Consider the following 26,348-nt stretch of genomic DNA (forward strand, 5'->3'; position numbering starts at 1 on the left):
TTTTAATTTTTCAATGAAAAGCATCGTCACTCATATATGGGTGACGCGGCGATCAACGTGTTACTGGGTATCGGTGCGACAATGAGAGACGTAGGCGATTCGTTCCACGTAAAATCGCGCGCTACCAACGGTTTTGGATCTTGCCGAAATTTTAATATGTTGTAATTTCGTTTAGCGACATTTAAACGTATCTCGAAGGATTTGTCGAGACGTTGAAAACTGTTGTCCTTTCCAGCAGCTCTCGCTTGAACAAAGCGACGAACGAAACGGTCGAGTAATAAGCGTTGTGTCCGTTTGTAATTGCAGGGAATGTGTGACATGTTCATCCAAACACAGCAGACGAGTAGCGTCAACGGCAGCAGCAGCAGCAGCAGCAGCAGCAGCAGTAACAACACCGTTCACCACCACAGTAAAAAACGCAAGTTGGAGTACAACGTGAGTCAGCCGGTGATCCAGCACGCATTGGTTCAATCGACCGGCGACTACCAATTAGACAATACCGGGCTGCAGCAACGGTACTCCGTGAACGGTGCTAATACCGCGTTTAGCTCGCTGCACAACAATAATGCGCTGCAGAAGAGTAGCCCGAACCAACAGACTCTGGTACGAGCCTCGACGATCAAGCTCTTAGACACGTACCAACGCTGTAGCCAGAAGGTTGGTGCCGCTTCCCGCGATCTCATCGCGCCGATAAAACTCTCTTTTCTATCCCGACCCGTTGCGATCGTGATCGTGATCGTGATCGTGATCGTGTCGAGGAAAGTCTCGGACCGCCGCGTCCCTCTCCGTCCAGGGGGCCACCGACGTTAACGCTGCACAGCCCATCTAATCGAGATGGATGTTTGAGATTGCCTCGCTCGCGATTAGAAGTTCGTAATCGCGGTCGATAATGTATTCGCGAATATGTTGCCTCGGATTATCGATACACGCTCGATGGGACCGCTCGAAACGGCTGTAAATCAGACATGGACGAAACTCTTATCTACGTGCGAATTTCGAATAACGAATGGAAGATGCACAACTTTCGATATGTTATTCGTTAAAAAAAAAAACCTGCGATTTGATTTGGAATATAACAGATCATACACGTAAATTTTGCGAATTCGTTGTCTTTTAAAAATTCTGGCGTTTTCATTGTTCGTCATCTATCGGTTGAATAAAAGTTTCGTCCATTTCTACTGTAAATAAGCGTTAACGCCGCGAAGCCCTGTTTCGTCTAGCGTTGAAAAACAAGTGGACAGAGACTTCCTTCCGTGGCGTCGATAACGATACCACAGGTTCCACGTATTTCGACGGAAACGCCGAACGAATCGACGCTAAACGCATTAAGATGCTCGAGGCTTTCACAAGCTGGATTCTTACGTCGGGATACGTTGACCTTTAAATCCTAGGGACTATCTTTTCAAGTGTCTTGTGCCGTCTCCGCTGTGTCGTTCGTCTGTAGACGATTCTTCGTAATTGCCCCTATTCCAATCGACTAACAACGGACACAGTTGGATTCCCCACGATTGTACATTTCAAGATTTCATTTAGCGGTTTGGGCGATAACGAACCTCATCATCCTCTGCTGCGTTTGTCGCCGCGTGTTTCTCAACGTTCGTGTCGCTCGTTTCCGCGACTAGTCGCAGCACGACATTCTGTTTACCGAAAATAGTGCCTGCTTTTTACTTCCTCGAGCGGATACGGCAGTTTCATTTTACGCTGTTTATCCGTTGCTCTGGTTTGGCTTTGTAGATAGACACTTTTTATGGAAATTCTACTTTCAAAGTCTGTAATGTACCGACTGTCCAAATTTGAAGTTTTCTAAACTATTAGGTTGTCCAGAAAGTTCGTGGCAATTTCTAAGAAAAATTCAAAAACACATTCGAATTTTAATATATATTTATTGAATTACATAGGTGCCATTTTGTTCCGCAACCTTTCCACTTTTTAAGAGATGTATACACGTTATTTGTTTTCAACTATTCCAATATATTCAGACCTGTACCACCTACCAAAAATCGACATGAACTTTCCGGACAACCCAATGGATACAAACAATGTATCTGCAGGGCAATGATTGACGTCCGGTAGCTAGGGATTGCCATTTTCGATGGATCAACTTTCACAATGGTAGTCTTGCGTTCTGTAAAGTCGTAAAATACCTTCCGTCTTTTGTCCATGTTCGTCTACCTTACTTAACAACCTCGTGCGTCTACGTTCGGTATTCCTTGGAAGTAATTACATACGAACCGAGGAGGCCATCGGTTTCGTTGCTCGTCGATCAGAAGTGGTGTATCGCCGACATGGATGTACGGTCGTTTGCCAGGTAACTTCTTCGTGTGGCGTAGTTGCGTATCGATTACGCTTCAAGGCTTCCATTTCATATTTCATGACGGTCATTGCGATGTATATACTTCCGCCGGGCGAGCGATTCGCGACGCCCGGTACGCCTCGGCGCCGAAGATTCTCTTCGAAACGACGACGATCGATAATCTCGGATAAAGTCTCTTTCGTCTGATCATGGAAGATACCTATCCCTTTCTCATCTCTTCCGTTTCGACTGGCGGCGATGTTTCAGCTTCTGTCGCCAACGCATACGAGTCATCTGTTCAATTGAATTTCAGCAACCGCGCGCACACATGACCGATAAGATATTGCATCGATTCGATGGACACGTGTTCCAGAACCAGAGCTTGCACTCGCGTGCGTGTGTGCGTGTGCCTGGGTATTTTGTGGCTAACTCTTAAATGTCGGGTTCCAAACCCTGTACGCTCACTCCGTTGTGTACACATTGCTTATATTCGTCCCTCCCCAACTAAAGCTACGGAAACTATTGTCTACCATGTCTTAACGTCCACAAATTTTTGTATAAGGTGTATTCCTCCTACAGAGAAAAACTTGGTCGAGGGAGGGTAATGGTGACAGTCTGGCAGTCCATTCCGCCAACGCGACGAACGCAGTGGGTAGTACTGTAGTGTCGCAGCACCATAATCAACAACAACAGCTGCAACAACAACAACAACAGCAGCAGCAACAACAGCAGCAGCAGCAGCAACAACAACAACAACAACAACATAAGCAGACAGGCATGACGGCGCACAGCAAGCAAGTAACCAACGCTGCCAATGGAGGCGGTGGCAGCAACCCCCAAGGCGACGGAGATTACCAATTGGTTCAACACGAAGTTCTTTATTCTATGACCAATCAGTACGAAGTCCTCGAATTTCTAGGCAGAGGTACTTTCGGACAGGTACGTTCCCTTTCAAGTACTCATAATCTACGAGTACGATAGATTTTGTTCGTCGATGTCTAAAGAATTATTTTGTTTCTCGACAGGTCGTGAAATGCTGGAAAAAGGGAACCAACGAAATAGTGGCCATCAAAATTTTGAAGAACCATCCATCGTATGCGCGCCAAGGTCAGATTGAGGTAAGTTAAAAGACTACAGCGTTGTATCGAAGGACGATCATTCACGGCCACGTTAAAATACAATTTCGATTCCACGCAGGTCTCCATCCTGTCTCGACTTAGTCAGGAAAATGCGGATGAGTTCAATTTTGTGCGCGCTTACGAGTGTTTCCAGCATAAATCCCACACCTGCTTGGTCTTTGAAATGCTAGAGCAGAATCTGTATGATTTTCTGAAACAAAATAAATTTTCACCCCTACCCCTCAAATACATCAGACCGATTCTCCAACAAGTACTCACTGCTCTTTTGAAACTTAAGGTGAGTCCCGTCGGGTGTTTATTATAACTATATCATATGTCACTCGCAACGATCAATTGTATAATCATACGAATGTACGTTTGTAGCAATTGGGGTTGATTCACGCGGATCTTAAACCAGAGAACATCATGTTGGTGGATCCAGTACGCCAGCCTTACCGTGTGAAAGTTATCGATTTTGGTTCGGCCTCTCATGTGTCGAAAGCTGTCTGTAACACGTATTTGCAATCGCGATACTACCGTGCGCCTGAAATTATTCTTGGACTTCCGTATTGTGAAGCGATAGATATGTGGTCGCTCGGCTGTGTAGTTGCAGAATTGTTTCTAGGATGGCCTTTATACCCTGGTAGCTCTGAATACGATCAAATTCGATACATAAGTCAAACGCAAGGCCTACCAACGGAACACATGTTAAACAATGCCAGCAAAACAACTAAATTCTTTTATAGAGACATGGACAGTAAGTCTATCGTTTAATAAGGATAATAATGCCGTGTCGTGTCAAAAGAATATGATTGGTTAACGATGAATCGTTTGTAGGTACATATCCGTTTTGGCGATTAAAAACACCTGAAGAGCACGAAGCTGAAACTGGTATCAAATCTAAAGAAGCAAGAAAGTATATTTTTAATTGTCTCGATGATATTGGTCAAGTTAACGTTCCGACCGATCTGGAAGGTGGTCAACTTTTGGCTGAAAAAGCAGATAGGAGGGAGTTCATTGACCTCTTGAAGAGGATGCTCACAATGGACCAGGTAGTAATATCTAATTCATGCTTTAATCGCTCTCAGAGATAAGCTGCCGATTATTTATTTTTTATATATGTAAGGTATTCTTTGTGCACTATATATTCTTGATTTTACAGGAGCGTCGGATAACACCCGGAGAGGCTTTGAACCACGCTTTTGTCACTCTAGCTCATTTAGTCGATTATGCACACTGTAACAATGTCAAAGCTTCCGTCCAAATGATGGAGGTTTGCCGACGAGCAGGTGATTTTACAGCAAGTCCAGCGCATCATCAAGCTCCACCAGCACCTCAACCACCTCCGCCAACATCATTGGTAGCTAACTTTGTGCCAACGACAAATGGCAGTGCTGTTACTTTCACCTTTAACAATCAGTTGACCAATCAAGTGCAGCGATTAGTCAGAGAGCATCGTACTGCTCAAACAGGATACGACAATCTGGTTAGTAAATACATTATTTTCGTTATATACATCGTTACTTCCGTTTACTACACGATTTTTTTTTATCATACTATATTCTTTCTTTTAGTATCAAATATACAGTAACAGTAGCCGACGCGCAACTCAGTACAGTAGCTCATCTAGCGGATCGAATAGTGGTCGAAACGGAGTACACGACTTTCCACATCAATTGGTGCCTGGTCTGCTTTGTCACCCACCCAGTTATCAGACGATGCCAAGTCCTGCGAAACACGTAGTTGTTGCTCAAGTAAATGTGATATTAATTTTAATTGCGATCGAACATGTTCTCGTAAATTCTTTTACGATCGTTTAATTACGCTACGTGTTCTCCACAGCCTCCGCAAGCGCAACAAGGACCTCTGCAGATTCAACCATCCATCATATCGCAGCAAGCTGTCGCCGCGGCGGCTGCGGCTGCTCAACAACAATACGCGGCGGTACCTGTTTCTATGGTAGAAACTGGGCGTCAAATGTTGCTAACGGTACGTAAGTTTAAATAGAAACGAGTTTCGGATTGCTTGCGAAACGTTAACGAATAATATTTTCGTTTTTTTCAACGCAGAACGCTGTACAAACCTCTTGGCCCGGCGGAAGCCGTCAAATGGCTGCTATTGTACCATCATGGCAGCAATTGCCACCGCAACATGCAGCCATACAGCAGCCATTACTGAGCGATGCTGGAGATTGGGGAAGACCTCTTATCGTAGACAGTTCTGCTATCTTGCAGGTAGGCCTGATAGAATTAATTGTTCTACCGTATCGAGTGAACAGTCCTTTAACTAATTTCCCTTGTTTTGGGGAAGGATCAGCGGCCAGTATTTCCTGTCACGGAGGTTTACAACACCAGTGCCCTCGTCGAACATCCGTCTCAAGGTTGGGGTAAACGTACCGGAACGAAACATCATCAACACCACGTGACGGTACCCCAACAGTCTCAACATAGGCACGAACATAAGAAAGAGACGCAACAATTGAGTCCCGTGAAAAAGAGGGTAAAAGAGAGCACACCTCCGAGCAATATGAGACGACATTCTCCTACGAGCGGTCATTGGCAACAACAGACAATGCAACAGCATCATTACAGTGGCAAACACGGCAACAGCCATAACGCAGAGCATCATCAGGTTACATCTGGTCGACAACAAACCATCACGATTCACGATACACCATCGCCGGCAGTCTCTGTCATCACGATCAGTGATAGCGAGGACGAAACACCTGGTAAATGGTAAGTTACCATTCGTTATTCTTCTTACAGTAGAACATTCGAACGTAGTTAGAAGAGACTATAGCCCATTCTCATAAAATTGACCGGAAGACAACTTCGAGTTATGGATGTAACGAAACCGCTGTTACACTTAACTGATAATTAGTGTACTGTTATTTTGCATCGTTAAAAGTTTTATATAGCTTTGTTGATATAGAAGTATCATCACTCGATGTATCATATACAGATTGTTCTAGTCCTCTTACTAGTATTTTTATTAGTAGAATAGAAAGTAGTGGAATTATGCATGAATATCATTGACAGCTGTGGAGATCGTCAATGCGGAGCCTGTCAAAATTTGGCAACTCGCCTGTCTGGCGATGGACGTCCAGTCCGCGAGGAAGTCATCCGAAGGTATATTACTGTAACTGAATAATTACAAAGCACACGATATATTCTATCAACCGATCGATTAACAATCGTTAAAAACATGACATAACACGCAACGTTTGCACATATCTTGTGCAATTGTTGTTTCGAACAGTAACGCACTTGAAGATGTTAAGAGTTGTTATTTGAAAATTTCCAGGAATAAATAATCGCGTGCACCATGTTTCGAAAATATAGGCAACTTAACGCTACGCTCGCGGAAGCTTGGAGTGTCAATTGTCTCGACCACAAGATAATAATACCATGACTTGCAGCTCTAACGTTTAATATCATTTTGACATATTCGATGAAATCTGCTACACGAGTTCAAATCGGATTATCGACTATTCTATGCGTAACTAAACGCGTTCGTTTTTAATTTCAGTACGCAGTCGACACCACGCGTAGTCCAACCGATGCAACAGACTCATTCGAGTAGTCAGTCCCATACCAACGGACACGTTGTAGCGCATAGCTCCTCTCAGAGAGCGCAACGAAAAAATATTATCAGTTGCGTGACAGTCGGTGACAGCGACGGTGAAGCTAGTCCAGGCCGAGCGCATACTCATCTATACCAACATTTACCGCAGCATCCTCAGCATCAGCAGACTACGCAGTTAATTAAACATGAACCTCAGCAACAACACCACGTCAGCAGGTAATCAGCTTGACCGATTAAAGTCGTAATACTCGGTCGATATATACGCGTCAAGTGACGTCAATCTATTGTTCGTTGCAGCAGCAGCTCCGTATATTCTTCTCAATCGCAAAAGAAACGATTATTGGCAAAAGTACAGTCCGAGTGCAATATGGTAAATGTTGCGACGAAGCCGGAGCCCGGCGTTGAGTACCTTGCTCCACATCCGTGTCACGCGCCAGCTTGCAAAGAGCCACCGACCTATCAGGTTAGTTTTTCATGTAAATTTTGCTTTCGACTTTGTCGTACTCTTTTCGTTACGCTATTCCGTACGATCTTCGTTCCTTTTCTCTTTCCGTTATTAGTATTATTTATAACAACAATCGACTTCTCCGTTTACGGGCATATCGAAGAAAACAACGACGATGATTCTGTCCGCACCTATCGGTTTATATATCCCCCCCCTTTCCCTGTTTTAGTAATCTTTCTTTTGGAAATGTTTTTCTAGGATGATGCCTATGACATGCATGACTACTTCTTGCAGTATGTGACCACGAGTAGCGCGCATCCGCATCTTCAAGAGCAGCACATCGTGTACACGACCGGCACGGACAAGCGGGTATCATGGCCTGGAAAGAGAGCCGAGTACAAGCACGAGTACGTTCAACCGCCAGCTGCACATTCGAGAGACCACCAAAAATGGGCGGTCGCCAACACTGTGCATCAGTATAGGTGAGAATCGTAACGCATGACACACTTAAACATGTATACATACACGTACACGCTCGCACCGATACACACGAAGCATGTAGTATATACGACACATCGATCTAGAAAAGAACCTAACGAGAAAAGGATACATCTCTAGACACGAGTGAGAATTCGTGTGCACGTAATTATCGAGATTGCATGTAGGTTTTTCTCTTTGATTGAGAAATGACCAAACCGATGACTGGGTAGTTCGTATTTGTACGCTGTTAAGACGAGCAGAGTAAACATCCGGGCAAGTAAATAGCATGCCAATTTCTCTTATGATACATCCCAACAACCAAATCAAAAAATACAATCGGACCTCCGTAACTCGAATCTTTTTCAATTAGAACTTTACTCATTTCCATTCATAATCTTGTTGTTCAATTTAACATCTTTGCTGTTCGCGGAAGTGTAACAATTCAGACGATAAACGAGTGCAATAGGTTTCACTGTCGTCGAAATCGTTAATTACGAGTCGTTACCAATGTTTAACTCCTCGCAAGTGAAACGAAATTTGACTAAACTTACGAACTTACCGAGATCCGATTGTACACGAGAAAGGAACTAAAAACGAACGAATGGAAAAGGATCGAAAAAAGTTGTTGATTCTGTCGGTTTGGTCTCTAGTCCTCTGCTTACAAGAGTGACATTTTTTACAGTAAGTAAAGGACGCATGGGAATTGCATAACGAAGGGTTGGATTTTGTTTTGGGTTTTGTAGGCAGAGCCAGGTGGTGGGTTCGGCAGCCCATCCGGGTCATACCCACAGTCATCATGGGCATCCGGCCCACCTGAGTCCTGGGGGCGGTGGCGGGGGCAGAAGTCCTGCAGGGGGACCTGTAATAGGAAGTGCCCAGCACCTGGGACAACCCCTGTACCAGGAGTACGCCCATGTGCGTTCAAGAGCCCATGCCGTGCCACCCCCGGTGTACGTTACCGCCGCGCCTTCTCAGGCTCCTACTGCTATCCAGCAGCAACAAGTGCCCACCTATCAGGGATTCACACCCGGGTGGGTACCTAGACACCTAGTTGATGCATGCATGTGTGTACCATTTATTATATTTTCGTTCTAGCCATAGTATCAGTTCAGTATGTTATCTTGTGATCGTTCGTAATTGTTGTAACGATTAGAACGGTGTGTTCCCATGCCATTGTTTTCCTACTTCATTTGTATGGCATGCAACGAATACCGTTCGCTACGGAACTCGATCGGATAATCGATAACCTTTTTTTTTTTCTATTGAGGTGCACGTACAGCAGTGGCGGATCTAGACTTATCAGAGCCTGTAGATAATTACTTTAAAGACTCCTTTTCTTTCCCGACAAAAACTACGTTTACATTGTCTGCAAGAATATCAAATTATTTGGTCAAGAACTCTTTTTCAAAGTTTCCTTTTGATAAAATAAGCGTCATTTTATTCATAGTAGATTTGCCCCTGACATACGTTGTTGTTCCTTTGATTTGTTTAATCGTTGAATTGGCATGCGACATCGTTATGACCAGGTCAAACCATGAGTAATGTTGTCGTGCTATGCCGCTTCGATACGTCGAAAACATCTGCCGTTTATTAATTGTTAATCCGTTAACCGATGTTTTCTGTGACCGTATTTACGAGACGTCTTTCTGTTAACGTAAAACAACTATGCGTTCATTGAATACAATTCATAATTCGTTTGCACTTCGTATGTCAAATTCGGATACTTGAATTAATTTCCTCCAGGCTTTTTCAAGTAACATGGATATCATTATTCACAAAAGCAAAGTAACGCACGACATTACTTGTAAAATGACCTGTTATGTAGGGTAGTCTTTTTAAATGGGAACTACCTTCGTTACTTGTAAATATAAAAAAAAATCTTTGTATCTGTTCTGTCGCATAGTTATATCAAAGTATTCCCATTTAAATAGTCCACTCTGTATAATCTGTACAAAATGGAACGTTAGCTGTCTGCTTAGAGAATTTTGCCGACATTTCGTAATTGAAAATTTTGCAACAATGTATCTTGAATGTGTACAAAAAGTAATGAAATCACCTGTCGATTACTCGATCCAATCGAATGTATTAGCTATTATTCATAAAACTGTGTGCGTGTAGAACGAAGTAATTATCATATAAGAAATCAAAATGTTTCATTTATTCTTTTTTTTAGAGCTTTATGGACAGTTTCTAACGTTGATTATCCCGTTTTTTACAGCTCCTCTCCATTAACGTTGTATGATTCTAGTCGAGCGTTGCCACCACCAGCTCATCACAGCTCGGCCAGACCGTTGCTCGCGAGTCATGCAGCGCACCCACTGCCTGCACATATGCAGCCAACGGCCGTATACGGATTGGCCCCGCTTTCGCCGGCCAAACATCAATATCAACCTTCTGGTTTGTGGTTCACCGAGTAAATTGTATCTCTTGCCTAGCTAGAAAGGGAAGATATCAAATGGCACACGAAAATTTACGCGTTACCAGATTATAAAAAGGATGATCGAACGAAAGGAAAAAGAAAACCCACCAGATATATCCTATCCATTCATTCCTCGCGAACTTTCTACTAGCGAACGAAGGGAGCCCTTCGCGATACTGATGCTGCTATCGACCATACGCAATGAAAACCCATTATAAGGCTTACAAGAAAATTCACGACTGAAAGTGACTCGATCGAGTCCCAAACCAACGTAGAAGTCGCTCTACAACATTTCACTTTCTGACAATCCGTCCTAAGCAGCGATTGCTCCTTTCAAAACTGCCCGTCTGTTAACGAATCGAGATATTCATCGTTTCGAACGTATCGAAAGCAGACGAACATGATACGAGGATTGGATTAAGTGATGGTTTCGTTGATGTTTCATTACACCCATTTGGTGTTGGGAGAGTTATCTTTTTCGTTTCGTTCGATGAAACGAGGTTGCATGTCGATGAAAAGTACAAAAGAAAAGGCGAGAGAGAGAGAGAGAGAGAGAGAGAGAGAGAGAGAGAGAGAGAAGGCTTTTTTATGCTTTCCGTCGCGCAACACTATTTCCTCAGTGAACCATTTCCTATGGTGATTTGTTATATTTGTATTATTTTCTGAACTATTACTTTGATAGTACACCGATCGACGTACAATTTTGTCCGGCTTAGACGGCGCATGTTATATGTATACGTGACAGAGTATGTACGCATATGGTACAGTATTTGTTGAGGTGTTGTCACGATTTTTATTTAACAGCGAGAAAATTTCATCTACTCGTTCAAGACGTCCGACAACTTTTCAGAAAATACTGTACACGTGTATTTCATACTCAACGTTTCCTGACTTTTGGGAGGGCGAATGTAGTTATCGCGCCAAAGAAAATTTTACTAGGACGTTACGAAAAGATGATTAATTAGGCGATTTCGCTCGAATTCGCAAAAACCAAGGAAATTAATGCGCAATTTAAGCAGATAAAACCGGCGACGTTGGTGATTCGGTAAAACTGTATTACTTTACCGTAAAACGGCAAACGTAATTTATTGAACCACCGCGTTGAAATGGGGCATATAAATGCATTTCTTTTACGATGATACGTCAAACACGTATCATACACAATTGTTTTTAATGCTCGGTGACAAAGTTATCTTTGATTCGGTAGAATTTACGGTCATTCGACGGCGGTGATATTTTATTGCTTTCGCCTGGTTAAATTTCGACCTGGCTAGAAGGTTTTTGTTGTCGAGCGCAACGACAGGCTTGAACGTTTCAAACGTTCTCTTTTCAAAACGTGGACACTTTTCAATTGTACGCGGACATACGTACGTATATACACACGCATCTATACGCGGTATATCGATTAATTGTAAAAATGTGTTTCGAGTTTTATCGTTCTAGGTTTATTTCAAACGGTCTCAAGTATGTTTATGTGTCGTAATAACTAAACAATCTTGAGACGATACCCGTTAATATACGGAAATAATGCGTGCAGTTAAGTTTAGAATCGAATACCTCTTACGTTTCGATTCAAATGGTGAGAGATTGATTGTGCACGGTAATTTGTATTTGACAAAAGCTGTGTCTCCTCGCAGCAGCCTCACTATTTATTTTAATCTCATAATGAATCATATCATCCCGTCGCCGTAACTATTAATGGTTATTATTACTATTGCAACTAGGTATCGCTGATTTTAAGATTGCCAGCAGTTCGCAATTTCACCTATTTTTGTAGATATCACGTTCTAGGTGAAATTACGTGATAGGATTGTTCAAGAATGAAATTCGCATCGGAATCGTGCATGTTTGCATTAACGTTCGATTCTTTTTTCTATATCGTATTTCAACGTTTTGCATTTCACCGAGGATTGTAGCTTTAAAAATGTACACGTAGGGTACATTGCACAAATCCGTGGTATACAATTTATTAGTGCGATCCAAACATGGCCAATTAGGACTCATTGAAGTGCTAAACTGAATTTCAGGAGGGATTAGAATTGATTCGTAAAACATATTTTCAAATACAGTTTCTATCGAAAAGAAGTCTTCATTGCATGTATTACAATATCGAATAATACACAAACACACATACACACACACACACACACACACACACAAAATTAAATACACTTTTTCTTCGTTATACATTCTATACACTCTGACGTGACGAACGCGTCGATGAGTGCATGTTTTTAGTGATTTCTTCTTGTCTGTTCCCCTCGTCGAATCATGTTCTTCCTTCTTGCACTTTTTCACGACATTATAAACGAAAGCGATGTTTAAATGTCTATTTATAAAGTGTATTCATAACGTCGAACGAGCTACATCACGTATACACGTGAATATCCAAATTATCGAATTGTACATACTTATTGCGAATGGCTCTCTTCCTAGATTTCGATGTTTTTGCAGCTGTAAAATGTTAGGTCGCGCATACCATTCGTTTACTCGTAACGCTTAAAAAGATAAAAAAAGGAAAGGATAAAGATTTTTTCGCGTGTCGACGCGTATCTCGTGTTTTTTAATGGAATGACGCTTAGGCATTGTTTTGCTAATTATTTTGTATACATAGTTGTATGATAACTTGTACGAGATATTAACTGTGGTACGTTGATTAAATAGAGTGATCCATGTCCAGAGTTTAATTAGAAGTATTTTACATGTAGAGCGCGAGTGTGACTGAATGAAAGGGAGTTCTAGAGATAGAAGGGATAAAAAGAATGCTACGTAGAGAAAGAGAGAGAGGGAGAGAAAGTTACTAAGTGAAATTTTAAATACTTTACCACAATATCGCAAGACTAATAGAAATTTACAACATTTGAATAAATACTAAACGACGACGCTGTTAATTTGCTACTTTCGATCGATAGGATATAGACGTTGATATCGCTATTAGGAAATAACTGTTACGTGACAAATTTTCTAACAGTAATTATTTGTTTCCATATTATCAAATTTGTGCAGCGCGTCTACCGATACCAATTGGCTTTTCCGATATTCTTCTTTCGACACACACGTACACACACAAAATAAAATAGAAAAATTATATGTAACCAAGTCGATGTGCCTGTTTAATCATACTTACGATTAATTATATTTAACATTTACATATTTACTGCTATCGAGGGAGAGTGAAAGGCGACGACGAAAGAAGGGTGCGCGCCTCTTTTTCGGTGCGTCATGAAAGAGTTGCAGTACAGAAAAAAAAAGAAAAATAGAATCAACGTGAATTAATTAACATACCAGCAGTTTTGCGCACTTACGTGTGTATGTGTGTATATATATATGTATGTATGTAATGTATGCTTCCATAGAGCGTAGGAGGTTGTATAGCATAGAAGAAAACCTACCTTCTCTTCTCGCATATCGCGAGATAAAGTCATATCCTTAGATTTCACACACTTTTACTACCGTAAAGAAGACCATTGTTAGTAATAATATACGTGCGTGTTTACGCGCACATATGCATGTGTGTATGCGCGCGTACTCGCGCGTGTGTATGTATAGAAACAGTTTTGTTTTATTCCTTTGCGAATCGATACATTGAACAAACACACATTACACGGTGTACACGCGGCAGTCGTACGAATATAGTCATTTCTTATGCTTCATTTTCGCCTCTGTGTACATATTCGGACGTATATTTAGATATATACGTGTCACTAGTTGTAGGTGGAAGTTTTCTCAGTCAGGTTTTCGTTTCTTTCATCCAAAGAGCAAGTTTTGACTGACGATGCAAGAATTTTGTAAAACATTAGCATTAAGAACTGTAATTATCGCACCGTAGTTCGGATTAACCACAGATTAGATTATTTTATTATTACATTCACCGTTGTTAATAGCGTGCTGTGGGGCATACAAAGTATTCTCTGTAGATTTCATTCTAAGTAGTAGCGTTTGAAGTCAAATATCGATTACTGTCTAATGAGTAGAAAATATTGTGGTCGATGTATTACTAATAACAGCTTTTGGGTTTACAAAGTGTGGTGTATACGCTACTCGCGCATGGTCCTATGTTATAATAATAGTAGTTTCTCTCTTAGATGTAGATCGTCAGTCAGTACAAGCTCAAGAGTCATGTTCAACGCAGTCATCGTTACTTTTAACACACATTTTTGCTGTACGGCTTAGAAGTAAGCGCGTCGCTGCAACGGGGAGTATCTAATTAACACATAGTAGATGCTATTACTATATATACGTGTATATATACGCGGGAAAACAAATTGACTAAAAAAGAAAAAAGTATACCGTAAATTGTATCGATGGTTCTAGTTGTGATATTTTATTAAATATTATGTAGCGTGGATATTCGTATAGCGAATATTGTTTCGGTCAGGCCTTTTTGAAATGGCCAAACGTGTACGCGGCGTAAAATGTAATCACGTATGGAAACGTATAATCATGATGTTAACGATCCAGAAGATTACACGTTACCGCAAATTTGTCACTTTCGATCGGACGATAGGACGCGTTATTTTGTTTGCTCGCCAACATCCACTCGATTAATCTTACGTATCGGAGTATTCTCGTTAACGTGGCGTTGATCCTTTTGCCGTCGATTATCCATTTGCGACAAATCGAAGACTGTTCGCGATAGGCCCTCGCTGCCACGTTGCCACTCTAAAACCGACGACTGACTTGCAACAGAACATTTTAATGTAACGCGAGCATTCGCTTAGTTTGGCGGACTAACGAGCGACGAACCGAGCCGTTCTTGAGCTCGATCGTGCTCCACTTGGTCTGTCGGTTTTTTCACGAACCTCTTTGATCGTCTACTTTTCACTGAACTGAGTAGGAAGCATCGAGAGAGAATTCAGCCGAGAGTTCGAAGCGAGCATTCGTGATTCCAAAAAGGACCTTGTAATGTAACGTTGGTGTCGAACCGTACAATTCGTGCCGAGCAGTTACATTACAGCGTTCTGTTGCAAGTCAGTCGCCGGTTTTAAAACCTGCTAAAGGAAACAAATGTTTTCAGCCGATACCATTGATTTCACGCGTGTCGAGCGTAAGTCTAACAGTCGTGTCTTCCTTTCGGGTGACACGATGATACACGGAGACAAATACACATACACGCATACATATACTGAAAGCTATTATAGAGATAGGATTATTTTAATCGTTTTTAAATTTGTACATACGTTTCTTATCGCATCAGGGGAAAGGGGGAGCGAAGTGATTTATTAGTGTAGGTGTAGTGCCTAAAATGTTGTAATGAGATTGTGTCCAATAGTGAGTATATTTAGCGTGGAATCTCTAACGATCGGTCGGGATCTTCATACAAAAGGAAATACGAATGAAAGAGAAAATAATCGAAAAGAGGAGACATGAAAGAGTAGTCGTAGAAAGATACGTGATAAGGGTGAGGCTTTTCTTGAAAGTAGGTTCCGAAACACAAAACGAAAGGACGTTCGGCGACCGAGTTCAGTACTGTTGGAAATGCCCGATACTCGCGTTGAAATGGCCAGAACCGAGGATAAAATACTGGAATCAAAGGGGGCAGATGCATGAAAAAAGATTACGTTTTTTCGTGAACTTGGAATTTAACGTTCGATCGCGTTGTATGGGATAGTTCGTATAAAGTTATTATACATTATCACTGTAAACAGAGTAACTGACATTTTTGAGGAATAGATAATTTAGTTATAAATATAGGGAGAGAATAACATATTTTTGGAGTTACTACTAGAAAATTGATATTGTATTGTGCTCTGTGAGTTCTTAAGCGTTTGTCTTCTTGCGTTCTTTGGACTTTAATCGTCGGAAATTGCTCATCACAATCAGACCACATTTACACCAAAATAAGGAAAATTAAGCAGCGATCGTACCACCATGATTGCGCGATCAACACGATTGTTCTGAATTTCGGTAGAAGTTTGCTCACGATCTCGCAGAGTAAATGGTACGCGCGTTAGCGCGAGAGAAATTACAATAGTTCGTAATTTTTAAAAGAAAAAGGAACACAATTTTTTCGAAATTTTAAAACGATACGACGAATCTGTTTGTCCGCTCTCCGTACAATGGTTCGATAGTTTTCTCGATGTATATAAATGAGAGTAAATGAAGTCCGATTAGGGGAAGCAAGATCGTAAATGATAGATCGCGCGGGTAAATTAGGATAGAATCGATGATTCACCTATCTGACTGTTCTTCGATGTTCTTAATGTTCACTATTACACTATGATAATGTCGCAAATTAATATTAACGGTGTTATTTGTATTATATATATACGTTCGTCGACTTACGCATAATGCTATACAATTAAACGATTAAGCGATAGATTTAACAAGGAGGTAAATATTCGTGTACAAAAAGGAAAACATACATCACCGTTTAGACGTTGTTAGTCGTTAACAATTTTTCATCTTTGTGGGTGACGGATTTTTTAGATTGATAATTAATTAGATACGCCTTGGCATATAGTTAGAACAGTATCTTCGCTGTGGAGGGAAGTAGAAAAATTTAATGTTTCAACGTTCATATGGTTTACGATTAGTATTCTTTGTTTCTTCCTTCTCGCTCTTAACGACACTCGCAAACGTTTCGTTTGTTTCGTTCGTGGCACGTAACCATATTCTACTTTTGTCTACTCGTTATGATGCAGAGCTATTCGAGACGGATAGGAACTTTTTCTACGCGCCATTCCGAGAACACTGGTTGTTTGTTCTTCGTCGTTTGTTCGCTTAGTCTTCGAAGTATTTCTAGTTTAGAAGATTATGGAAATTTCCAAGTGTTCTTGGACGCAAACAGAACTCTAATTTCACTATGGTCTGGGTATTTTCTTTGTGGACTCACCGTCGTTGATATTTGTCTTCGCGGTGGTCGTTGAATGAAACCGAGGAAACGAAATGGATGCCCGATAATAAGAAATTCTAGAGAAAACGAATCGTAACGAGGTTAACACAGGTCTATCGAACAACAGCTCCGTGAAATTTAGAAGTTTATACGATCTTACGAATAAGCCGAACTTGCTATTATCGATAACACCTATCGCTGTATGGCTATACTATACATATATTTGTACCATATATGAATGTTCGTCTTTTGTGTATTTTAATTATACTATGACAGTAGTAGCGCCATTTATACTATTATTATTAATAATCGTTCTAACATTGTTGTGGTTACAAATACTATTGTATTATTTTTTATCGATGTCGTACGGGCTATTACAACTGATTCTAAATACGCGACTTAGTTAACACGTTCGATTTTTATTGTGTCTCTTAGTCTTAAATCGATGGCTCGAAATTGGTATACATCGTAGAGTTTCAATCCGTCGATCGAATCTGTGAAGCACGTCGATCTTTTCATTTTTCACGACGACAATGATTTAACGTCTTGTTCTTTGATTGAAATTTTCTCAATTTCATTGGAATTATTTTCCAAACGTCTTTCTGCGAAAAATTTTCGTAGCATCGCCTTACCGGTATATTACTATCGATATGTATGATAATTACACACATACACATAATGCACACGTGACACTCGTCGAGTAGATAAGTCATGCGTGCCGTCGATTAATATACTATTTGCCAAACTTCTTTATCCCGTTATACTTATGGATACAGCTGTATAAATGTATAAACTATAATTACCGCGTTCACTCGAGTTTGTCGATGTTACCTACGTCTTTCGAACGTTCAGTTCGCATGTGATCGGTGCTTCATCGGAAATAAGTTACTATGTATAAAAAAAAAAAAGAAGAAAAAAAAAACAACTTGAACTTGATTCTATTAAATCCGAGATACATTTATGTTTTGCATTTTAAACCGTTTATGGCTGGAAGTATCTTGTACGAATACTAGTCCCACCACTATCGATCGACGAATGTTAATGTATATATTTTATACTTAAAAATTTCTTAAACCGTATTGGCCAGAAATCATAGTCGATCCATAGTTGAAGGACACGGCAGTATATAATTTTGTTGCGAAGGTCGCTAAGTTCAAGAAATCGTTTAACGTAAATACTTTTGACCCGCGAAGAATCGAACGATATTTTCTACATTAATTATTATCGGTCGTGAGACAGATTTCGATTCGATAAACTCGAATGCGCGTGGATCTTTCGTATGACCACGTATCTAGCAACATAGTAACTCCGATTCATCGCTCGCCGAAGCGATGCGAGAGTAAAGTGAAGTTTCTAAAAGGCGGTATTTAGCGTAAGAAAAGAAACACAAAACGAAAGAAATGAAATGAAAAAAACTGTTTTTTAAGCTTTCGCAGAAAGTCTGTCTCAAAGTATTATTAAAACACTCAGGCTGCGCCGATTGTGTTTACCCGCGTCGCGTACCGTGCACGCTGGGCACAATAGCGAGGTCGTCGGATGTGAAATGGTGTTTAATCGGAGATGGGCAAATTTTTATTCGAATAATAAACGACGAATGAAAACACGGTGTCGCGATTAATTGGCTAAGCTCCTTCGTTCACCGTGAATTGTAATTCTATATTATAATTCAAATTATAATTTTTCCTTGACAAATAATCGATCAAAAGTTGTGTATCTTTCGTTCGTTATTCGAAATATATATCTATGCCCATGTCTGTGTTTAGCGATAATCGGGTATCGAATCACCGAGACGCGGCTACGTCGGTTACTTTTCAATTTATTTTCAACGACGAACTGTTTGCTTCTTAGAACTGTTAACAAGAGGAGTTTTTCTAATTCCGGTTTGAAACAACTGTTGTCCTAACGGAAACACTAGCCGATGATCAATTTGTTTATCAGTAGAGCGTGCCTTATATCGACGAGCCAACCAGGATTCTTTCTGAATTTCGTTCGACCGGGCTAATCCTTTTCTAAAGTAACTTTTATCGTCTCGCATTCGCATCCGACTATTTCTTCGAACACCATTTCTCTCTCCATATATGTTACGTAATAAAATGAAAATGAATGAGATGTCTATTGCTTGCGCGTGCGACGAATTATTTCAGAGGTCGACCAGAGTACAAAGCGTAGGTTTAGTTTGGTCTTGGAAATAGTTCGCGCACGCAATTCGGAATCGATGTCGTCGTCGAACATACGAAAACCGATTAAAATTAAGCGTTAACGAGAGAAAGAGAAAATGAAAAACAAAGAAAAAAAATGTAGCGTTGAAAATGTATACCGGAAAACGCTGTTACGTTTCCGGCGTTGCGTCGACCGAACATGCCCGAGTTCCGTTGTTTGGCTTCTTTTGTATCCGACAATAAAAGAAATGGAAGAAACGCGCGTCGACGACCGGCGCGGGAACGAAGGGACGAGAGCCGAAGCGCTCGGCGTTCTTCGATGTCCACCGCGAATCAATTACCAGAGACAAATCAAAAGTACTTAGGTTTAAATCGCTTCGCGACCGAGCGTGTGACCCACGTCACTCCGATGCTACCGTGGCAGCCGCTGAATATCGCGAAATACAATCGATGTACCAAGGCTCGTCACTCGGTCGACGCAACGTCTCTCGGGGCTTTTACGGACGAAACACTCGGTAGCAAACTATTCTCGTCTGAAACAATGCGAGGATAGAATATCGGTTGTTGAAGGAATAGTGGCTTGAAAATTCTTGCGATGACTCTGTTGGTCACTCGGTAACATACTGCTAAATGTCTCGGCCGAAACAGCCTCACCCGGACAGAGAACGCGCGGAACACGTTAACGTTTAAGCAACCAAACAATTCTAATCTCATCGCGACGCAGCTCGCAACTACTACAAACGATTCACGGAGATGTCTCGTGTTAGTCTATCGCGCGACTCTGCGAACGACGCGCGTTGCGTGCAGAGTCGAGCACCTTTGTTTGTACAATTGTTAATTAAATCAGTAATTGTAAACTTGTAATTTGTAATCTTTGAGAGCAAATCGTGTCTGAGTATTCATAAATCACGAGTAATCTGTAATTGTAACGATACATTTTGCTCGGCACTGGCGCAGAGCGATTGTTCGAATTGGAGGAGCGAAGAGAGAAAGTACCGAGTTTCCTTCTGTTTTGGTAGTGGCGAGCTTCGCATTTTTCCGATAACAGGGGTCTTAAAAAAACTAATCGGTGACGACTTACTTAACGAAACGTCTCTCAATTTTTAAGTCGCGCACCGGCATTTAGATGGTGCATATATCCTTGGGGGCAAGAAGTCTATTTGATATTTATATTTTAATATACACGGGCCGATTATATTTAGTGTATTGTAATTATTGAATATATTAACTGATAGCTCCGGGGACTTGCTCGTACAGCGATTCGAAACGAATTTGTCGTGGCTGTATCACGGGAAAACGGGATCATACGCGAATGAAATTGGCGTTGAACGAAAGTGCCTCGATGGACGAGCAGGCCGCCGGCGTGAAGAACCACGATTTTCTGTATATTACTGTAGTATAATAATCAAACACTAAAGACTAATGCTTAAGGTGATCGACCGAGAGCTTCGACGCTCTTCGAAGCCGCGTAAGTGTATTCGAGATATTACTATATGCAACCTGAAAGATCGAATACAAGGGAAAGTACGAATGTGAAATGAAGAATTTGGTACGAAACGAGAGAGTGAGAGAGAGATACACGCAAGCGGTACAGGCGTCTCACTGTGTTTTAAATGGTTAATAAATGCAAATGTCCGTGTAACTCACTCGGACACTTCTTGAACTGAGTTCGCTGTGTCACGGCTGTATTATTTATCAAACGTTGTCCTTATTTTCTCGCTTTACATGCACACATTGCTCGTGTCCCATTTCCATGCTATATCCGACCAACGTCACGCGTGTTTTTTTCATCGACGTATCCCGTTTGCTGTGACGACGAATTTAAAGAACGGACCGTCAAACTGGTAAACCTGCTCGCGGCAAACGTGTCTAAATCCATGTATTTACGTTGGCTAGAATATTTCCTTAGATGGACTTGTACATTCGATAAATACAAAATTCAATTCTAACGCTATTTGTCGCCAAGACACTTTTCCAATGCGTCGTTGACCCTCTCGACAATACATAGACCGAACCGTTCTAGCAGACAGGTCCAAAGAAAAGCTTCCGTAAGAGTTAACTGATTAATCACCGTACCTGTTATATATACTACTATAAGCTTGCAATCAAAGGAACCGAGGATCGATCGAAACGACGAATGCGATCGACTCGGAACATTGATCAAAAAGAGCCTCGCCATTTGTAAACCGATAAACGAGGCGCGTTTAGAAGCAGAAGCGGAAACGGAAACGAAACACGTCCCTTTTTTTACAATTCTGCGAGTGCGAATTTTTAGCAAAACATGCCATGTATACCGATTGTTCTCTTCAACCATAAAAGGTACTTGAGCGCATCTCGTTCGTGTCTGTTTCTTCTCTGCTATAGCATGCTTTATAGCGCGGCACGTTTCAGATACAAGTATATCACGGATGTAAAACTTAGATTTTTACGAAGCTTGTAGAACACATTTAGAAAATTGTTGTAATCGTACGGTAATTAGAGCGATGGATTCATAGCGCGAAATCGCCGACACGTGTACGACAGCCATATTCGCTAAGGATGAATTCTCCTGGTTTAATATTCTCCTCTGGAAAGCGTATAATAAGACGATCGACTGGCTACGAGTAAGACTATCGAGACGGCACATAATTTTTTCGTAAATACTAGTACGGTGATTCAAAATTATTCGCAATTCGTAATCGATCATCTCTTAAATCGCGAGTTACCGCTGCAAAATTCGTAAAGAAGATTCGAAAGTAGAATCGTCGAAAATTGTGTTCCACGTCGAGTTTCATATATGGTTCCTCCGTGAGAAAAGAAAACACATATCATTGTCGCTATACGAGACTTTCGATTACTATATTTGTCTGTGACACAATGTCCAATGAAAGGACGCGGATAAACACCAAGAGCTGCAATTCCGAATGAAACGATACTTGGCTTTCCGTTCATCTAGCTGAATAGTACGACAAAAGTAGAAGTTTCTCGCAAACATTGTTCTTTGGCAAGCTGTCTCGACATGAAAGTATTCTTATGCGATCGAGAAACTGCGGGGTACGATAAATACGGTTGCAACAGTCTTGAGGAAGCTAACAGAAGTTAAACGCGAAAAAAAGTAACAGTTGTGTTCTCTATCTGTTGTTTCAATTATCCCGTTTGTTCGATAAAACGGTCATCTCGTCTACGTTTGTTATTATCGCGATAATGTGACTTCGAAGCTAACGAGTTCGGGATAAGAAACGGATCACGTACTGTCTAAGCATGCGACTGAATAATCAACCTGAAATTTATGTAATATCGCATAACACAGTAGAAAAAGATAGTCAACGATTGTATAAAAAGTACGACATTTATGAGCATTGTTATATATATTATATATAGATATATATATATAATATGTGTATACTTGTAATAATTGATAAAAACCAGGGTAAACATTACTGTCTATGTCTAATATTTAAATAGTGCGTACGTCTTTTTCATTCGTGCGTCTCTATAATAGCAATGCGTGTTTGCACTAACGAGATAGAAGAGAAATATTTGTATTATATGATAATCGTAACAACAATAATAATAACAATGACGACAGATACCCCCGGTGATGCAACTTATTGTAAATAACGGTAATAAAAACTATTATTACTATTAACTACTACGTTTAGCAGACTCGAACGCATTTTGTGTAAATGTGTTGAGAGAATCAAGACTAAAAGAACAAAAATATCGTAAGCAAGTAATTCCGTAGACTGTCGTAAATGCATATTACTCATTATCGCTCCTGCCTATTCGCAATCTTTGACTGCATTATCTTGTAAAAACGTTGGACCAAGTCGTTGTGAGCACCAAGCCGTAAATTTAGAAACGTTTCCGGGAATCGCGTTCAAACAGAAGTTTTCTGGTAGCTTGTATCGCGCATACCGATCGACCTAACGGCTCAAAATACGCAATAGAAAATTGGTGGTAAAAAATCGTGTTTTAATTTTTTAGATTCTCGTTGATTACGATAGCCTGTCTATTTTCTCATGGCTTCGAACGACGGCAAGATACAGGCTACGAGATATGTTAAACTTTTGAACAGAATTGAGCCCCCATAGGAATTTTTCATGTTTTGTACACGCGACGCTCACATCGACAAGGCTTGTAAAACGGGAGACTACTTTGTAGACGTCGAGATGTTTCCTACATTTTATTGTTATTACCTCTCGTAAATCGCACTAACTAGATCGTCGGGGAAACGCAAGACGCGATCAGTTTCGAACGCGAGACCGTGACACAATGAACTTTCTTAGCAAATGTAGTATTTTTCAACGCACTCAATTTACTTTCTAACGTAAGCGCGCCTACGGAATCCTCGATTTAATTGGATGCGTACATTCGCTAATACTTGAATGGTCCGCACCCTTTGTACATATAATAACGTTGAACGGCGAACAAGTTACTATTGTCATATGGTATATATGTATACATACATGTACATATATGTATACTGTTAGACGGACGATAATAGCGTAACGATACTACTACATAGTGAATGTTGCCTTTTGTCACAATGATTAATTGTACGAAGAGACAAAAAATAAAAAAAAGAACAAATATTGATGAACTACGTACGATTGTATTAACGTCAACTAATAACAATTACTATCTATTGTATTACGAGTACTAATTAACAATTACTATGTACAATATGAAGATTCGTATGATTGTAAATGATATGTGTTGCGTTGATATGTATCGCATCCCTGGATTGAAATGGGGGCTGTGAAAATAAATCAACCAGACACTTTGTTGGCCTTCTATATTGCCCTGACACACAGGAATAAAAATTATATGGGTCGATCAAGTGATGTCTTTTTAATAAACATTAGTACCTCAAGTTTCACAAATTTCAATTATCTTTATTTATTTTTCGTTCACAGATAGAATATAAATACTAGTTCTATTTTCACGAAGACGGAATTAGTGGTCAGCAAATATATATCGTTCGATTTTATCAGACGGTCCTTACTGAAACAGATACGTTAGCTGACCAAGTCGAGAATTGTTTCGACGGTATTCGACTTGAGTTGCGATTGAATGATTCGAGGTATCGTTAACCCGTAGAGCTTGAAGAAACAATGTTTTCAGTGGTTGATACGATTTTCGCCGCAATATGAACAGCGTTACTAGGTGGAGCGTGAAAGAAGTACAACCTGAATCCAGCTGCCAGCAGCAGATGCAACCCAAGAATTATCGCTATATATATCATTCGATACTTCCCTAAAATGTTGATTAATTCTATAACAAATTATCGCATCATTCTAGCCATTTTATTAATTGTTTCATGCATGTCAAGCAACTTTATATACATTTAGAAATATAACAGATAAATGCATATATTTTACCTGATATAATGGGCAACAAAGATCTTAATAAAACTCCACCGGACAAAACGGTTGCTACTATTACTAAACTCCATTGTAACCACCCAATTTGTATCGTCCAAAGAAAGGCTACAGGGATGTAAATGGCTAAAGAGTAACCATAAAGACACACTAGTTCCAAGAGGCCAGGTGTTGCGTAAGACTGTAATAAAAATATACTCTTATAAATTATTACAAGTATTATTCACACATAATAAAGAATAGTGTTGAACCTCAATTAATTCTTCTTCCGTATCTCTTGTACTGGCAGTCCATTTTAGTGCACCCCACAATGTTATTGGTAACAGCCAAGCATATAAAAATATGCAAGTGGCAGCATAAGATACAATGTGAAATTCATACCTCCAATGATATTTGCCTGAATTGACAGTTTGCAAATAATTGGCCAAGTTGCCACTAATGGCTATAGAAAATACCAATGTAATACAAATCCAAAACGGACCATACAAATCTGGATTAGGTCTTATATGAGAAATCAAATAGTTGTCACTGCCATGCGGAATCATAGATCGTTTAATTCTTTCTACAACGTCGTTTGTGTTCACATTAAAGAATTTTTGATAGTATTCTATCGTCCAAAAACTTCGTGGTGATATGTCTAAAAAAGGGTAAACATGATTTTCAAAAAGTCAAAATGAAAATTTTAATCGGATAGCCATTTAGTGTTAAAGACACAATTGCAAAAGCGCAAACCTTCGTTTTTATCGGGCATTCCTTGTAGATCCTCGATCATGCCGACACCCGTGGTGTCATTAGATAGGTTATTAAAAGCTTGATGACTGGAAGCATGGACATTTAATTGTGCTTGACCAATATTTCCCTCGTGGTGTATCGGAGGAAAATCTTGGAAGGAGATGAATTGCTGATCATTGCCTTGCGTTTGACTCCCGTCCATAGCGATGTATTTTACACCTTTTCTTGCCTATTTGACACTATTTGACAACTGAGCCACACATTGACACATAATACCAATCTATTTGCTCAATTGATAAAGGGTGCATCAAGAAAGACCACCGCTCACTGTGCCGCTCAGTGAGCGATTTTTACTACCAGTAGCGCCATCGGTGAGAAAACGTCTAAGTTTGTAGTGAAAATAGTTCCTACTCTTTCTACTAGGTGGCTTCACTAAGAGGTCGACAATTGTTGCTGTATTTACATATATAAACGCAGATAATTGTTTAAATAATATATTAAAATACTATATTGTGGTATTATAAAGCAAAGAATGGTATTAATGATGCATTTATGAAAAATAAAGAATAATTGATTGAAGGTATCAGTGACGCCATCTTGCAGAAACTGTGAAAACTATTTTCACTACAAACTTGGGCATTTTACCACTGAAGGTATAACAGATTTCTATATGAAATTACAAATAAGGGAAATATTGGCACAAATAGATGTAAATTATTACAAACGTTAAAAGGTAAATGATAACGAAAGTATATCATTACCAGAATGCATAGCAACTCGTTAAAATCACTCTTATCTTTGATAGCGATGCATTTTATTAGTTAAAAGCTTGACAGAATTTTAAGATAGTACATATTCTTCGAAAGAATATCTCGCGTTTATTACAATACTTTGCAACATTACCACATATAACGTTTCT

At 40.2% G+C, this 26,348-nt stretch overlaps 2 protein-coding genes across 15 annotated transcripts in view; one reads left to right on the forward strand and one right to left on the reverse strand.

Moving 5' to 3' along the window:
- LOC128874302 (homeodomain-interacting protein kinase 2) overlaps positions 1-21,001 on the forward strand; it is a 33,089-nt gene extending 12,088 nt beyond the window's left edge. The window contains exons 2-18 of one of the 13 annotated variants that reach the window (XM_054118914.1): positions 307-657; positions 2,873-3,232; positions 3,319-3,411; positions 3,491-3,709; positions 3,796-4,168; positions 4,249-4,466; positions 4,574-4,897; positions 4,986-5,165; positions 5,254-5,400; positions 5,481-5,645; positions 5,722-6,146; positions 6,450-6,539; positions 6,940-7,212; positions 7,297-7,459; positions 7,700-7,923; positions 8,665-8,985; positions 10,140-21,001. In XM_054118914.1, coding sequence (XP_053974889.1) covers positions 310-657; positions 2,873-3,232; positions 3,319-3,411; positions 3,491-3,709; positions 3,796-4,168; positions 4,249-4,466; positions 4,574-4,897; positions 4,986-5,165; positions 5,254-5,400; positions 5,481-5,645; positions 5,722-6,146; positions 6,450-6,539; positions 6,940-7,212; positions 7,297-7,459; positions 7,700-7,923; positions 8,665-8,985; positions 10,140-10,338 — 4,122 coding nt within the window. In that variant the 5' untranslated portion in view covers positions 307-309 and the 3' untranslated portion in view covers positions 10,339-21,001. Of the gene's footprint in view, positions 1-306; positions 658-2,855; positions 3,233-3,318; positions 3,412-3,490; positions 3,710-3,795; positions 4,169-4,248; positions 4,467-4,573; positions 4,898-4,985; positions 5,166-5,253; positions 5,401-5,480; positions 5,646-5,721; positions 6,147-6,449; positions 6,540-6,939; positions 7,213-7,293; positions 7,460-7,699; positions 7,924-8,664; positions 8,986-10,139 lie in introns of those variants that run through there. The other 12 variants (XM_054118919.1, XM_054118912.1, XM_054118917.1 and 9 more) reach the window with 12 other exon arrangements.
- LOC128874303 (protein YIPF1) lies at positions 13,538-25,738 on the reverse strand. 2 transcript variants are annotated; one of them, XM_054118926.1, is made up of 4 exons: positions 25,430-25,738; positions 24,949-25,334; positions 24,698-24,878; positions 13,538-24,590 (listed from the first exon to the last, which is right to left on the reverse strand). In XM_054118926.1, exons 1-4 carry the CDS (start codon positions 25,629-25,631, stop codon positions 24,406-24,408), a joined length of 954 nt encoding a protein of 317 aa, XP_053974901.1. In that variant the 5' UTR covers positions 25,632-25,738; the 3' UTR covers positions 13,538-24,405. The 2 variants fall into 2 exon arrangements, with proteins under 2 accessions (XP_053974901.1, XP_053974902.1); XM_054118927.1 differs by having other exon boundaries at positions 13,538-24,572; positions 25,430-25,733.
- Positions 25,739-26,348: the final 610 nt, after the last annotated feature.

The sequence above is a fragment of the Hylaeus volcanicus genome, chromosome 3 (assembly GCF_026283585.1).
Source record: "Hylaeus volcanicus isolate JK05 chromosome 3, UHH_iyHylVolc1.0_haploid, whole genome shotgun sequence".
Classification (NCBI taxonomy): Eukaryota; Metazoa; Arthropoda; class Insecta; order Hymenoptera; family Colletidae; genus Hylaeus; species Hylaeus volcanicus.